The sequence below is a fragment of the Lagenorhynchus albirostris genome, chromosome 20, assembly GCF_949774975.1.
Source record: "Lagenorhynchus albirostris chromosome 20, mLagAlb1.1, whole genome shotgun sequence".
In the NCBI taxonomy this organism is placed as follows: Eukaryota; Metazoa; Chordata; class Mammalia; order Artiodactyla; family Delphinidae; genus Lagenorhynchus; species Lagenorhynchus albirostris.
In genome coordinates, this window is record NC_083114.1 from 55,176,752 (window position 1) to 55,192,419 (window position 15,668).

At 53.3% G+C, this 15,668-nt stretch overlaps 1 protein-coding gene across 4 annotated transcripts in view; it reads left to right on the top strand.

Moving 5' to 3' along the window:
• The window catches only part of SLC39A11 (solute carrier family 39 member 11), a 335,263-nt gene extending 323,602 nt beyond the window's left edge, over positions 1-11,661 (top strand). For 3 of the 4 annotated variants that reach the window (XM_060135233.1, XM_060135235.1, XM_060135237.1), the window contains 3 exons: positions 6,086-6,184; positions 8,811-8,969; positions 10,003-11,661. In XM_060135233.1, coding sequence (XP_059991216.1) covers positions 6,086-6,184; positions 8,811-8,969; positions 10,003-10,081 — 337 coding nt within the window. In that variant the 3' untranslated portion in view covers positions 10,082-11,661. The remainder of the gene's footprint in view (positions 1-6,085; positions 6,185-8,810; positions 8,970-10,002) is intronic. The other variant, XM_060135238.1, reaches the window with a different exon arrangement.
• Positions 11,662-15,668: the final 4,007 nt, after the last annotated feature.

The window sequence follows — 15,668 nt, forward strand, 5'->3', positions numbered from 1 at the left end:
CCCTCCCTTGTTGCTCCCTTAAGTCCCGGGGAGCAGGTCACCGTGGAGCTTGACTTGTCACCAAAGGGCAGGGACCCTGTCAGGGACAGCCTGTGGTTTCTTTCTTAAAGAACCCTTCGTTCCCACTTCCCTCTCCCTGCCACTGACTTGCTGAGGTCTGGACTGGTCACGGTGTCTTTGCTCCCCTGCCCAAAAGAACAAAACCCAGGAGGCAGGGGCCTCACGTCTTCCGAAGGGCCAGGGTTTGGGCTTTTCCTGTTGCTTTTTTTTTTTTTTTTAACAGTTTTATTGGAGTATAATTGCTTTACAATGGTGTGTTAGTTTCTGCTGTATAACACAGTGAATCAGCTGTATGTATACATATGTCCCCATATCCCCTCCCTCTTGCGTCTCCCTCCCTCCCACCCTCCCTATCCCACCCCTCTAGGTGGTCACAAAGCACCGAGCTGATCTCCCTGTGCTATGCGGCTGCTTCCCACTAGCTACCTACTGTACATTTGGTAGTGTATATAGGGTATATACGTCCATGCCACTCTCTCACTTCGTCCCAGCTTCCCCTTCCCCCTCCCCGTGTCCTCGAGTCCATCCTCTACGTCTGCGTCTTTGTTCGTGTTGCTTCTGAATCCTGTTTGGGATCTTCCTAGCCCATCCTGGAAAAGAAGCCTCTCATTCGGGCTTTCCCTTTCCAAGTGTAAATGATGGACGGGGGAGCCCAGCAAGCCCCATGCCCTGGGGATGCCGGCAGGGGCAGGGTGTCCATAGGCGTGGAGGCCACGGGGGGAGCACAGTGGGGCTGCAGGGGGGAGTGAGCGCGCCTGGAGCGTCCTGCACGCCCAGCGCCCGTGGAGGCTGCGCGCCCACCCCTGGCAGCCAGTCTAGGCCCCCCCGCTCCTGAGTCAGCTCTGAGCTCGGGCTTCTGAGGGACCAGCCCTGCCACCCTGAGCCCGGCCTCACTGCTGCTGCTTCGCACCTGGACACTCGGGCTGTTACCCCCGATCACTTTTGTTGGTATGTCCTGTGTCCCCAGTCACCCTCCACTTTGATGCTCCTGCGGTTTCCCAGGATCCCCTCCAGCGCCGCGACCTAGTCTGCAGGCCACCTGACTCAGTCACAAGTGGCCACTGGTGTCCTCGGCTCGCAGCAGGGGCCGGCCCTGGGATGCTCCTTTGGTGGGTGTCAGGTAGCAGGGCAGGGGCTCCTGAGTTGGAGGTGGGTGTGGCCACCGCCCTCATCCTCAACCCCTTTGATAACTTCTTAGGCCAGTGGTCCTCAGTGCGGTCATCACGTTCCTAAAACCTGCAGACCCGCTGCCTGACACCACAGCTCATCAGAATACCCAGGGGAGTTCATTCGAGTTCCTGAGCTGATACAAGTGGAAGAGCAGAATAGAGGGTGTGGAGGGGACTGCACCCTTCCATGGGGTCACCCCCACAGATGCAGAGCACACGGAGGCCAAGGGAACGTGATGCACCGGTGTGTGTGTGCAAAAGGGACATACACGCAGGTGGGAAGGGCAGAGAAGCTGCAGTCCAGCCCTTGCTGTGGGCTGGAGGAGCCCAGGTGCACTCAGGAGAGATTCCACGGTTGCCCAGTGAGGCGACGCCCTGCTGAGAAAGGCTGGCTGGCAGGATCCCGAGGGTGTGGTACCTGGCTGGGCTGGCAGCCCCATGCCAGCGTGGGGGCAGGGCCCAGGGGACGTGGCTCACCAGGCGTAGAAGAATGGGGTTTCTGTGTTGCTTATCAGGATGGCGGCTCCCAGGCGGGATGCAAGGAGGTTCCAGAGCCCGCCCAGCGGATGGCTGCTATCAGTCCCAAGTCATGGCAAGGACTTTGAACGGGGGACCCCACCTCCGACTCACTGGCGACACGGGGCGGCAGCTCCCTCCCCGGTTAGGTCTGGGGTGAGTCGTGTGCCTGCCTGTGGACACAGGGGACAGGCGATGGCTTTGGACAGTGAGTCAGCTGCACAGTGCTGTCAGACGAGGGACGGAAGACCTGGACAGACACCTTGACCTTCCTCGTTGAAAGAAACCTTGGACCTTTGCAAAAGGTCAAGGAGCTGGTGGTATCCACTCAACCATTTGGGGGGCAGTGAAGAGATAGTGAAAAGGTTTGGAGGAGAAAGACGCCGCTGTGAGGGTCGGTCCAAGAAGGTAGGGCAGTGAAACATTGGCAAGGATTCGCCCTTAAGGTTCACTCCATCACCAGAAATACATTTCAAAGGCCCCCCACTCCCGGAATAGGAGCTCAGGGTCAGCTTCGGCTATGAAAGTGACAGCAGAAGCCTCTAGAAGAGGCTGTATTCCTGCCCAGGGCTGGTGGGAGCATGCTTGTCAGGGTCCTGTAACTTGAGTAAGGCTGGACAAAGTGACCCAAAGCTGGGTTTGGATTCCTAGACCCGGGACCCAGCAGGTGAGAAGAGGCGAGACTCTTGACTCTGATCCCCAAACCAGCCCCCAGCCCCACCCACCGAGGCCGGCTCTCATCCTCCCCCACCTCCCCGACAACAGAGGTGTTTGTTCTCGGGCCTTCTGAGGCAAGAAAGGACACGCTTGACCCTTTTACCCTGCCCTTTAGACTGGCTGGGGAGTGATGGTTAGGGACTCAGAAAGGGAGGAAGCCTAGGTGGCCAGCAGGCCTCACCGCCTTGCACACCTGCCTATTTAAAAAGCAAAGGAGCAGAACGGTAGCCTTTGCCTAAAAATCACAAGCCAGATTTCTCTCTGAACCCTGTCTAATTTCTCCTACTCTCGTTGTCTCCTGTGAAATCGGGGCAGATCTGGGCTGCCGTGGAGAAGGTGTGGGCCAAGGTTCACTCCCAGCCCTCACCTGGCAGAGGTACTTCTGCCTTGGACAAAATCTCAAGGGTCACCCAGGGGCGACCCTCGAGGCTCGTCATCCACTGAGGACGTCCATACTCAGAAAGGCAGCAGGACAGTCAAGTCCAAGCTCATCAAAGGGCCTCGTAAGCCCTCCCAGCAGCTCATGTCCCTTCTGTGCCAAGGGGAGGATCCAGCTCTGGGCACTTCCTGGGTCTCAGCGGGGATGGACCCCGGAGGTGACCAGGGAAGGATGCCCGCCCAGGGCAATCATGAGTCCGGGGCTCCTGGGAGTTTCTGTGCCCTGTGAGCCGACTGGCCAGCAGCGCGCAGGAGCCCGGTATCAGAAAGCCCTTCACGTTCACGGCGGCTCTCCAGGGAGGTGCACTTGGCCTGTCCAACCTTACAAGGGGTGTAAATGTCTCACAGGAGTGTCAACAAGAACAAATGAACGAGTGCTGGTGGGGATGTAAGCACAGGTGGGCCAAAGTCAGATCTGTCTGGCGCAGGACTTTGCAAGGGCATGAGTCTTGACTCGGGGCGGCAGGTACTCAGCCTGTCTCGGAAAGGGGACCTGTGAGTTCTTGGAAAGACCTCCCAGCTGGAAAGGGTTCAGCCCCACCCTGGCCCAGCCCTGCTTCCTGAAGCTGAGTCAGTTCTCTTGTTGACCCTGACTGTCCTGCAGTCCCATTCTCTGTCACCCCTCCTGTCATCAGCTCACACTGGAACCTTAGTGAAAACGCTCACCTCCACCTCACAATAGACTCTGATTAGGTTCTCGGGACACGCCAGCTCCTGGGTGCCAAGGGCTTTAGAGGGTCCGTCCCAGGGCATCACCCTGGCAACCCTGGGATGTTCTTTGAATTTCACGGCAGGGGGAACGGAAGGTAGCACGCCAACATATCGTGGGCCCAGGAGTCGAACACAAGAAGACGAACTGCAAAGCCCAAACTTTACTGTGTGTCAGGCGGCGAGGACCTCGGGGCAGTACGGGGGGCTCATGGCCCAGGGTTGTGGTTCCGTCTTGTCGGATCTTTCTGTACCCTTCAGGCATTAGGGCAGGAGTCTGCCAACTCTGCAGCCCGTGGGCCTAATCCAGCCCCCGACCTGCTTTTATAAATAAAGTTTTATTGGAACTCAGCCATGCACTTTTCTTTACATATTGGCTGCTCTCCCACTGCAGTGACAGAGTTGAATAGTTGCAACAGAGACCCGATGGCCCGCAAAGCCTAAAATATTTACTTACTGGCCCTGTGTGCTGTCCTCTGGCTCCTGGGATGAGGTCAGAGCATGTCTGAACCCCTTCCTCTCTAAGAAGTAAAAGGAGAGAGCTGCCTTAGGTAACGTAGGCAAGGATGCCAGTAACCTTGCGGGGGAAGGTCAGCGCCCACTGAGCGGTACCGCCAGGGGCCCTTTGTGGACGTGCCAGGTGGGGTGTCTTCCTGTCTGCCCACTTCATCTTATGAAGCGTTTGGCCTGGCTTTGGGGGGCCACGCTCAATGACCCTGTCAGCCCTAAGCCGCCAGAACAGTTCCTTTATCAAAAGACTAATAATAATTTTTCAGATGCTCATCGTCACTTTGATGCGCTGGTGGGGGGATGTTCAGGGGAAGCATCATGAAGTTGTCCAGAAGGGACAGGATGAGAGTTGATTAAAGGAAGCCCGTGCAAGATAAATGTAAGTCCAAGATTCTGGAAGGGTCAGGATCTTCCTAAGAGTCTCCTTGACCTGGCAGCTCCCAGGTGAAGGCTCCCTCCTCCCGAGATGTCTGGAGCTATGAGTCCCGTATGAAGGATGCATGCGTGAGTCGGGGGAATAAAAGAAAACACAGGCTGAGTTTCAGGCCCTCAAACAAAAAGGAGATGAAATATTAAACACTGGGGATTATCGTAGGTATTCTCTGCTGGAGGTAGAACAGGAGCCCGTGGCCTAATGGAAGTGTGTCCCTGTCCCAGGATCGTGGGGTAGGTGAGTGGGCAAGGAGGCCAGGGTGGGGCCGGCTGCTGGTCGACAGCACTCCCTGGCCGCTGTCCAGAGCTGATGGGCGGATTCCTGTTGGCAGCAAGGTAGACGGACGTGAGCACATTGACCGGAAAGCCAAGTGACAGTGGAGTTTCCCTTTTCTATCTAATCCATCCACAACTCCCTCAGGCCACATTCCAGCGTTGCTTGCCAAGTGGCAGCCACATGTCATGCCCTTGAGATCCTTAGTGACCAGGTGAGTCCTCGTGGAGCTGTCCAGCCAAGGTAGAATCTCGTCTTGGGAGATACCCTAAAACTGCCTTCCTGTTGCCTTCAGACTGACCCTGTTTCCTTCCCATCTTCCCTTTCCTTCCCCTACCAATGGACGTGCAGTTCAGTCCTGGTAGTTTGCTGCGTGGGGAATGAGGGTTCTTAATTTATGTGCACGCCTGGGGACCTCCCTGGGGGGTCATGTATCGCTTTTGTCCCCTTCTCTTTCTGTTTCTTCTTCCCTTGTACTCCAATACCTGGTTTGTGTGCAAGGCAGGCTCTCGAGGCTTGGCTCCGACCAAGTGACCAATTCACGGAGCCCAGCCCCTAAGTGTCCTGCAGAGGCAGGAGGGCAGAGGGTCACCGTGAGCTCCCCAGGGGCCCCAGGAAGTCCAGTGCCAGTGCCAGACCAGCATGCAGGCGGCCCGTGGGCAAGCCCAGCCCGGACCCAGATCTGCGTCCCCATCACAGTCTGCATCCGTACTTCCTTGTCCCATTTCTGAAGTTGCTTCTGGACAAAATGTGATCTCTCCATCTCTATGCCGTAACGGAATGGAACCCCAAAAGTGCTGAACACCTCATATGTGCTAGGGACTTCATAGGCATGAAATCAGGTCCCTGGGTGACAGCAGTCCTTCATGGTTGAAGTTAGTATCCCCACGTGACCCCCTGCACGTTACATACAAAGATCTGAGGTGTAGAAGTTGGATGACTTGCGCAGAGTCGTGCAGCTAAGTGGCAGAACTTGGGTTATCCTAACACCCAGGCTGTGTGCTCCCCGCTGTGCTGTAAGGTCCATAAACATGGAGCATCTCCAGGGACGAAGGACAGCGTGAAGCGGGGAGGATCCGTGTCCCCTTCCTCCTCGTGTTCACCTGCACGCGTGCCCTGCGTTTCCCCTTCCCTCACCTGTCACAGGGATCCACTGGGGCCTCTGATACCATAGGAGGGCATTGGGCAGAGGCCAGGGCCCCCGTCCGTGTGGGCGCTCCGTTCTGGACATCCGCCCTCACGTGCCTTCTTGGTCTTTCAGGAATTTAGCCATTGGAATTGGGATCCAGAATTTCCCGGAGGGCCTTGCTGTCAGCCTCCCGCTGCGAGGGGCTGGATTCTCCACCTGGAGAGCCTTCTGGTGAGTGCTCCAGACGCCCAGGGTCGGGTCCGATGTGGAGTTCAGAGCAGTCCTCCTGCGGGCAAGAGCAACCTCTTCTGGCCTGGAAGTGAATCTGAAGCTTCTGGAAACACCAACAACCTGGTTGAATGCTGCACCCCCAGAGCTGGGAGAAGCCTCCAGAAACTCACCTCTTGACCTTCAGCCCGTGTTTCCTATTTTCAGAACCCCTCCAGGGATAGACACGCCCACTCTGGGTGGGGTTTTCTCTGTCTCGGGTGGGGAGAAGCAAGGCAGACCTTGTGTCCACTCTCCATGTCCCATATGCCCTAAGGAGGCTCGCTCACCACAGCCTGTCCTCAAGGGTCATCACATTAGCTCCCGCCGTGGCCCTGGTCACAGCGAAGACCAGGATTATGTGAACAGCGTCTGGGCAGGTGAAGCTGTGGTGCTCACGCCTCGCGTTTTCATAGCCCCCAAAGGGCTTTCAAATCCATTCCCTAATTTTACGTTTTCAGTGACCTGTAAGGTAAGGCCCCAGGTCTCAGAGGAGGGGATCATGGCCCCGAGTGTCAGCCAGCCGGCTCATCAGGCGGTGATGCCAAGGCTGCTGCAGGCTCCTCTGCCCCTCAGCTCAGGACTCTGAGCCTCAGAGCACCTCTTTATTGAAGGGGCCACTGCCCTAGCATGTACGCCGAGAGCACTCAAGCGCTGCTCATAACAACAGTTAAAAAACGCCTTCCAGGGCTTCCCTGGTGGCGCAGTGGTTGAGAGTCCGCCTGCCGATGCAGGGGACGCGGGTTCGTGCCCCGGTCCGGGAAGATCCCACATGCCGCGGAGCGGCTGGGCCCGTGAGCCATGGCCGCTGAGCCTGCGCGTCCGGAGCCTGTGCTCCGCAACGATGGGAGAGGCCACAACGCTGAGAGGCCCGCGTACCGCAAAAAAAAAAAAAAGAAAAAGCCTTCCATTTTATAGGGCCTTGTGACTTACAAGTTCTTGCATATACTTAAATCATTTTAGTTCCATCCTGTGTCATCTCTTTCTCCATTGCTGGAGACTACGGAATAGAGGTTTCGGGGGAAGGGCAGAGCAACGTGGCCCTAGAAATTTTTTTCAAATGTGAGTTCTGTGAGCCCGGAAGCCGTGACTGCTGTCTCATACAGGAGAGACTCCAGGGGCAAGGAGGGGAGGGGAGGGGGGTATCTGTGGTCAGTGTCCAGACCCTGAGATTAAAGTGTTTGTTTAACTGGACACACTCACGAGCTGCAGAGTCTGCAGGCCCATGCATGTGAGCATGGAGCCGGGAAGCAGTGGCCCCTTGGAGGGTGCTGCAGTGCAAACAGTGTCCCCCGTGCCCACCATCTGCTCCTGGCCAGGAGGAAGCGGGGGGAGGTGGGAGTTCACAGTCCTATCCTGTCATCTGTGGAGGAATGGAGGGGAAGTTGTCTCTCACCCTCATTTTACAGATGAGGGGACTGAGGCTCAGAGCCACTAATATCTTGCCAAGTGCCCACGGCAAGGAACAGTGGGAAAGATGTCCCAGCGCCTTGTCTATTGGTGTCCAGCCTGTCCAGGAGTCTCTTGGCGGTAGGGCTCAGCCGTGGGGTTCAGGTACTGGCTTACCTCCTGGCACTGAATTCTCAGGGCTCATGTGGGCTGCTGTTTTAATCAGGGCTCATGTGATTTCATCCTATAGAAACCCACTCTCACTAGCTCAAATAAAGGGAGTTTTTGAAAGGAGAAATCTCACCTTAATCCAAGATGGAGGGTAGTGGGGCCAGGCCCTCACTATATACATGGCCAGGTAGGTCCACCTTGTCGGCAGAGGTAGGTGGGTACAGCTCCTTCAGAAGGGGTGCCGTTGTGGCCGGAACCCCCAAAGATACCAGGCACAGCTGTCCTTGGGAAATGTCCATACCACTCCAGTCAAGTGTCCTATCCTTCAGAAGACAATGTAGCCATCAGCCGGTGAGTGGGTATATAGCATGTGGTGTGTCCACACCGTGGGATATTATGCAGTCATCAAAGGAGTGAAGTACTGATAGTTTTTACAACGTGGACGCACCTAGAAAACAGGATGCTAAGTGAAATAAGCCAGTAAAAAGGATCCCCTATTGTATGACTCCGTTTATAGGAAATGTCCACAGTAGGCAAGTCCCTGGAGACAAAAAGCAGATTAGCGGTTGCCAGGGGCTGGCGGGAGGGAGGAATGGGGAGTGGCTGCTAGTGGCTGTGGGGTTTCTTTCTCGGGATAATGAAAATGTTCTGGAATTAGATGGTGGTGAAACGGTTGCACAACCTTGTGAATATACTAGAAACCACGGAACTGCACACATTAAATGGGTGTGCCATTTGGTATGTGAATTATATCTCAGTAATGTCATTATTTTAAAAGGACAATGTGGAAAACTTAAGACTCTAAAATAAACCTGGGAGGGCTGTCTCCTGGAGCTCTGTAATAGGGAGTTGGGAAAGGAGACAGAGGTGGTGTAAAAACAAACAAAACCCAGCGAAGTGCTTTGGCACTGCCATGCCGATGTGATGTGGAAGACAATGCATGGTTTTCTAGAGCTGAGTCAGCAGTCTGAGCATGCCTGTGTCTGCTTGACCCTCCCCGCGGCGGGATGTGTCTCTGTTCTCTCCTTAGGTACGGGCAGCTCAGCGGCATGGTGGAGCCTCTGGCCGGGGTCTTTGGTGCCTTTGCCGTGGTGCTGGCGGAGCCCATCCTGCCCTATGCTCTGGCCTTTGCTGCCGGCGCCATGGTCTATGTGATCATGGATGACATCATCCCCGAAGCCCACATCAGGTGGGAGAGCTTCCCCTCCCCCATCTGTCCTTGTCTCTGTCCCAGCCCGGCTGGCCCCCACCTCTAGATCTGCCCTGTCTTTACTTGCTACTCTGTTCTTTACTCCCACCCCTTCCAGCCCCTTCCCAAGATCATCCTCACCCCCTCCCCACCACCAACTGTGTTCTTTGAAACTAAAAGAGGAATAACGGGCAGTTGGGTGGAGAGTCAGACCAGGTCATATTAGGCAGTGGCATACATGCCCTGCCCTCTACCCCCAATGAAACAGACTATTATTTTCTTATATTCTCTCTCTATAGATTTTTCTGGGGCTGGAATGAGGGAGAAGTGAGCTCTTAAATGTTGACCACAGCTATTCATTCAGGTTCTCATTGTCTAGCTGCAGGCCAAGTGTTGGGGATGGAGGGTTCCTCTCTGTTTCATTTTGGTTTTTATAGAAGAATGATTTTGAGGCTAGTATTCAAGGTCAGATTACATAATATCTTCAGGAAATCGTTGCTGCTTTTTATTATTCAAGCATGGATTGCAGAGCCATGATAGGTGACCTTGAGTAAGTTACTTACTTCTCTATGCCTCAGTTTCCCCACAGTAAAATGAGGATAATAATAGTACTGATTTCATGTGTTTATCCTTTGGTATTACATGAGATAGTCAGTTTGCCTGGCATATATATAGTAAGCCCCAATAAATGATACTTATTATTTATTGAAGTATAGTTAATTTACAATGTTGTGTTAGTTTCACGGGTACAGGAAAGTGATTCAGTTATACATAGATAGATAGATATTCTTTTTCAGATTCTTTTCCGTTATAGGTTATTACAAGATACCGAATATAGTTCGCTGTGCTATATAGTAGGTCCTTGTTTATTTTATAAATAGTAGTGTATCTGTTAATCCCAAGTCAATATTATTATTATTAATGGTAGTAGCGTATTTCTCTTGGAATTGGACATTGTGGAGGATGCTTTCAGCCTGGACGCTGTCCCGCAGTGCATCAAAGTCTTCCTTTTCTTTCTTTCCTTCCCTCCTAGTGGTAACGGGAAACTGGCGTCCTGGGCCTCCATCCTGGGTTTTGTGGTGATGATGTCGTTGGATGTTGGTCTGGGCTAGTTGCTGAAGTGCCTCGGACCCCAGGAAAGGCAGCACGAGGAAACGGCCGGGATTGGCTTCTTCAGGACCACAGCCTCTTTCTTCACATCAAAACGTTTTTCCTTTCCCTCCTTTTTGTCTCATTACGCTGATTGACTCTGATCATGACAATTTTTAGTTTTCTTTTAAGGGAGATGGTGGTTTTATTTGGAATTTCTGGTAGTCACAGAACTACAGATTTTTGCTTGGTCACTACATGGACTCTTTCTTCGGTGGGAAAACCAAGGACCTACAGATCAGGGAAGTCTCTGCTTTTGCACCTTTGGTCTCCCTCACTGGACTCAGTGGCAACTCCTCAAGGTCACCTACAGAAGCAAGCTACCAAGGGAGAAGTCTCCCAAGCATCTTTGCCTAGTGACTCAGAGCAGAGTGGCCAGGACAGCTCTTGTCTGTCCTTCCCGATCTTCTACCGTTGATCCTCTGTCCATCAAGACTCGAACAGGAGCATCGTGGACAAAGCAACCTACTTCCCAAGGCCCAAGGAGGAACATACCTTCTTCTGCCTCCCCCGAGGGGGAGGCTGCATGGGGTGAGACACAGAAAAAGGGAAGAAAAGCAGCTAGTCTTTCTCTTTTTTTAAGGCAAAGATTGACACTATTGAAATTAAGGGAATTAGGACAACTGTGAACACACAGTGAGCCCTTTGAAAAGAGGACAGGGTGGAGCTTTGATCAGAGACCTCTGCTCTCTCTGGATTCCAAGAGCAAACCGGTTTGCCATGGTTTCCAAGTCCCCTAGACATGTGTTTTGATAAGCTTATAGGCTTCATTTTTCTAAGAGACTTGGGGACACCAGCAAACTGCTAGAACTCAACCCCTTCCTTTACTTATGGAGGGAGCCACTTAAGCTCATTTAAGTGAGCGAAAGACATTTCGAATCTGCACTGGGTCCTTCTCTGTTGACTATTCGGTAACTTATAACCTGACCCAGAGCTCTTAAGCAGCTGTGTTGGACTTTGGCCGGAGAGCTCAGGATAAGAAAGGAAAAGGGGTAGGAAAAGAAGAGGTATTTTTACCATTTCCCTTTTAAAGTAAATTTGAGACAAATCATCATTCTAAAATGACCCTAAAGAATGACTTGAACGAGACTACTCCCTTATCCACACAGCTTCTCCATCAGGGGTGACATAACTTGTCTGCTTCCAGCGTAGCTAAGGCCTGCCGTTCTCACTGGTCATAGGAGCCTTCGGGACCTTGAGTGGGCTCTGCTGACAAGGCAGGCAGCCCAGGAGGCAGGTATTCAGACGCCGTGTGATCAATGCCTGCCCTGCGTTTACATGTCCCAGTGCTGCCAAGGGTGAATAGTCTGTTCTGGGAATGCCCTATAGCCCTACGCTAGATCTATGTTTGTTCCTCCGGAGCACTGATGATCACAATTGAAGACACATTCAGAGGTTTGATTGGTGGAGAATCGTTGGTTTGGTGGTTGGCATATGGGTATTTTTATGTCTTTGTATGTCGTTCTACATAATGCAGACTTCTTTCTGATGGACAAGACCTCATAACTGTGATTAATACCAATAAAGGGGATATTGTTGTGGATGACCTGTGCTACGTCCAGTCCTTTTCAAAAAGCTGCTTCTTTCCAGGGTTGATCATATAAGAGCTAACTAAAATTAGTCCTAGTATCTACCCTACCCAACACCAGGAGAAGCAAAGGAAGGCGTTCACACGAGAAGGGCTAGCTAGATTTATGGTTGCAGACCACAGCATCCAACTCCAGCTTACTCAGGCAAAGAATTTAATGGAAGGTTATCAGGGAGCTCATAGGATCTATAGAGCATCGGGCTTGAAAATGGGCTGGATCCAAGAAAACTAGAGGTCTGGGACTATGGCCCAATCGCATCTCAAAAATAGCTTGATTTGGAATGCCATGGTCCCTCGAAACTGGACTATTACTCAAACTGCTACCATCACCACCATGGGAAGGAGCTCTAAAGTGACCCTGATTCTCTGTGTCCTGGCTTCACGTTCAGCGTTCTGAGCAGGGCAGGACCATCTAGCTGGCAGAGTTTAGATCCTGTGCCCAGGAACTAACCGGTCTTGTCCTCTTATTAAGACTCACATAATAATGGATTTTCCAGTTTGGGGAACGAGTTCAGATGGTGGAGAGCCAAAAGAAGAAAAAAATAAGTTTATGACAGCCTCACCCTTTTGCTGATCGACATCTACATATACTTTGATTCTTCGATTTTGTCTTAAAAACAAAAACAAACAAACAAAACTTCCTGCTTAGATAACGGAGCTGTCCCGAAACTTCAGAATTCCCCTTTCCCCCAGTGGCTAGCCGCCCAGTGGTGGAACACGCCCTTCTTGGATTCAAACAGTCTTAACCAGGTGGAGCCCAACGTTGAAGAGAGTGTGTCATTTGGTAAAATGCAGGTGGCACCATCCCCACTCTCCCTTCTTCCAGACCTGCCTAGTCTGGCTACGGGAGAAATAACACCACATTGAATACTCATTCTGAACAAACACCCATCTTAGCCAACAGTATCTCAGCCTCATCAGATATTGTCTCCTAGCTCGTCATAAAACCAAATCTTTAAAAATTCGTGTCACAGTTCAAAACAGGTGATTGCTTCTGGATGGTGGGATCAAATTCAAAGGATATCTGTCTGTTGCCTCCCCTGTTTGTAAAGTGAATCCCTTGGTCAGAACTAATGTTATAGGATGCCATGATGATAGGACGGACAGGAAGGCTATTCTAAATCCAGACATATGAGCCTGCCTCTTCCATAACGGAAGAGGTCCAAAGTAATCAGTCTGCAGCCAAGCAGTGTGTGGGACCATTAGAGTGTCATCAGTATCCGGGGTCGGGGTTAATCACCGATCCTATGTGCCCATTGGCCAGGTCTGACGGATGATGGACAGCCAAGTGGTTGAATCCATGCATTGTGCCATCTTTGGCAACATGGCCACTTTTATTCTTGAATCAGTTGAGAAAGCAGCGATGTCCCCGGGGAAAGAAACTGTCATTCGTAGATAGTCTCGGCCACTTAATTAGTGAGAGTCTCCTCCGCAGTGGAGACTATGGGTGACCTTTCACTCGAGGGACAATTATTTCCACGCTTGCCCCTTCCTGAGGGGCGCAGCCATCTCTGCCTCCCCAAACGTCTCTGTCACCAGACCTCTAATCTTGCTTCTTTCCAGTGCTTGACCATTTGGCCAGACCATTTGTCGCAGTTCATAAACTGGTGTAGCTTCTTGCATCAGATCATCTTTCCTTCCAGGCAAAGCAGACGTAGAAATGTGTGCTTAGAATTCTCCCCACTGGGAGGTCTTCTCTTCACATTCTACCCTCAGTGGAACTCTAACACCACAGCAGTCCATTTCTAGATGGGGCCGCCATATCAGCAGAGCCATTGGTAAACTAGGCTCAGCAGTTTTTCCTCTCTCAGTCACTTGGAAACCGTCTTTTTTTAAAGCTGCTAGCACCACTTACCAGGACTGCCTCTCGTCTCTCAGATCCCTGACTGTCTGATGGCAGAAACATCTCATTCCCTCAAGGCTTTGCCTTTGATGGACACCTTGACTCATCCCAGGGGACTGGTATGGGACGTGGGGAAGGGGGGGAAGGTATGGGCGTCTGGATCTTCTCTGGGGACATTCTCATCCTGCCGTGCTGACGGTGGGACCGGAAGGCCGTTGGTTAGACTGCGCCAGGCAGGGTGCTTCCCGCCCTCGTCATCTCCTTGAGTCCTCCTTGACTTCTATATTATAACCGCACTTGAACAGCGAGGCCGGGGAGGTCCAGGAGTCTTACTCGCCAGGGTGGTGCTGGGCAGCGGCAGAGTCGTTTCTGCTTTGCGCGGAAGATGCCCAAATTGACTTCCCGACCCCCCTCCTTAGGGCTTTCTTGATGCAACGTCCTGCACACCTCCACCTTCCATGAAAGTTGGTTGAATCCGTGGAAGGTGGCTAAGTGGGAGCCCAGGGGCTGTTCGCCTTTTTTTTCCTTTTAAATTGGGGTATGATTACACATACGAAAGACACCGATCTTCTGCGTTTACAGCTCTCAGGGTCGGCCCTGCGGCAGGGTCTTCCAGAGGCGCGGGTTCCCCAGCTCTCGGGTCATCTCCGCCTGCCTACTGTCCTGGGCCCGACTGGCCTGCCCGCAGGTGCGCTCCCAGCCCGGCCGCGCGTTCCCGGGGCGCAGCGCAGAGGATCTCCCGCTGGTGCCCGGGCGCGGCGCTGTTCACCAGCTTGGGGCGGGGGCGGGCCCACGGGGCGGGGCGGGGCGGGCCCGCGGGTGGGCGGGGCTTCGCGCGCACGCTGCCCGCTGCGTTCCCGGCGCCCTGGGACCCGCCTCCTTCCGTCGTCCGCCCGCGGAGGGTCGCAACCATTTTCCCGTGTGACGCCGCTGGGCTACCGAGGGGCCAGTCCACTCCACCAAAGGGACCCCTGGTTTCCCGGGGCTCCTGCCGACTGCGGCTGGTCACTCCCAGCTTGTCTCCTCCGATGATGGACCCGGGTTTGGGTGAATTTGGAGTTTGTGTAATTTGAGGAAAAACAGTACTCGAGTACAAAACACAAAGTTAGGCCCAAAGCTTTGGAGGGGCGCCTGTGAGCCAGCGTCCTTGCAGTTCAGGCTTCGCTGGCTTTAAGGTAGGTGCACCTCTGGTCCCCGTGCGTGCTTTCAATTTACTCCGCTTGCCTGGGGGGCGGGGAGGCCTGCAGTCCTAGGGGATTTCGAGGCGTCAGCAAACACACTAGTCCTCTGTAGTGGATTCACGTTTTGACCATCTTTCTAACACAGCTCAGCCCTGCAGCGTGTTCCTAGCAGGAGGAGGTTCCTCCAGGCGGGTTTAGTTCTTCCTCCTGGAGGGTGGACTGGTTCCCCTCCCTCCAGCAAAGGGGCCTTACATGGCCACCGTCTGTCCCCAAGAGCTGTCACTGAGAGGTCTGCAGCTTCTGTTGGGGCTGCACAGCCTCAGGGCCCCCCAGTATCCTTAGAGCACTTGCTACTGCCTTCTGTTCCAAGACATGGAAGACGTGGGTGGATGGATGAGCTAAGAGGGCAACGGGATTTTGTGGCCCAAAGACAGGCACATACGATTCTTTGTGCAGGGTGAACCTTGGAACCTGTATCCCAGCATCCCTGCACCCCATGATCCTTCCCCTAGTTAGAAGATCAGACTGGAAATTGTGTGGGATCTTTTCTGATGTAGCCCCCATTCTCTGGCAAACTACGAGCCATGAAATTAATGTCTCTCACTGGCCTGTCTCCAACCAGCAGGGAGGGGTATGGATCTAGGCTCTTTGGAGCTGGTGAGGACCCAGCCCTGGGGATTAAGGCCAGGCTAGCATCTCCCTCCACTGATGCGGGAGCCATGACCTCCAAGAAGCCCAGGAGGTGCCAGGGAAGAATGAAAATACAGCACAAGCTGGGAGGGTGGCGGGGACGGTGGGGTGGGGGAACGTGCAAAGAGAGGAGAGGCCCTTAGCCGTTTTTTTTTCAGCTTTCCAGATGTGCGGTAAGGGTGTGACAGGTGTCTCGGACCATTGCCTTTTAGGGATAGAGTTCAATATGCACTGGGGTCTGCAGCCTA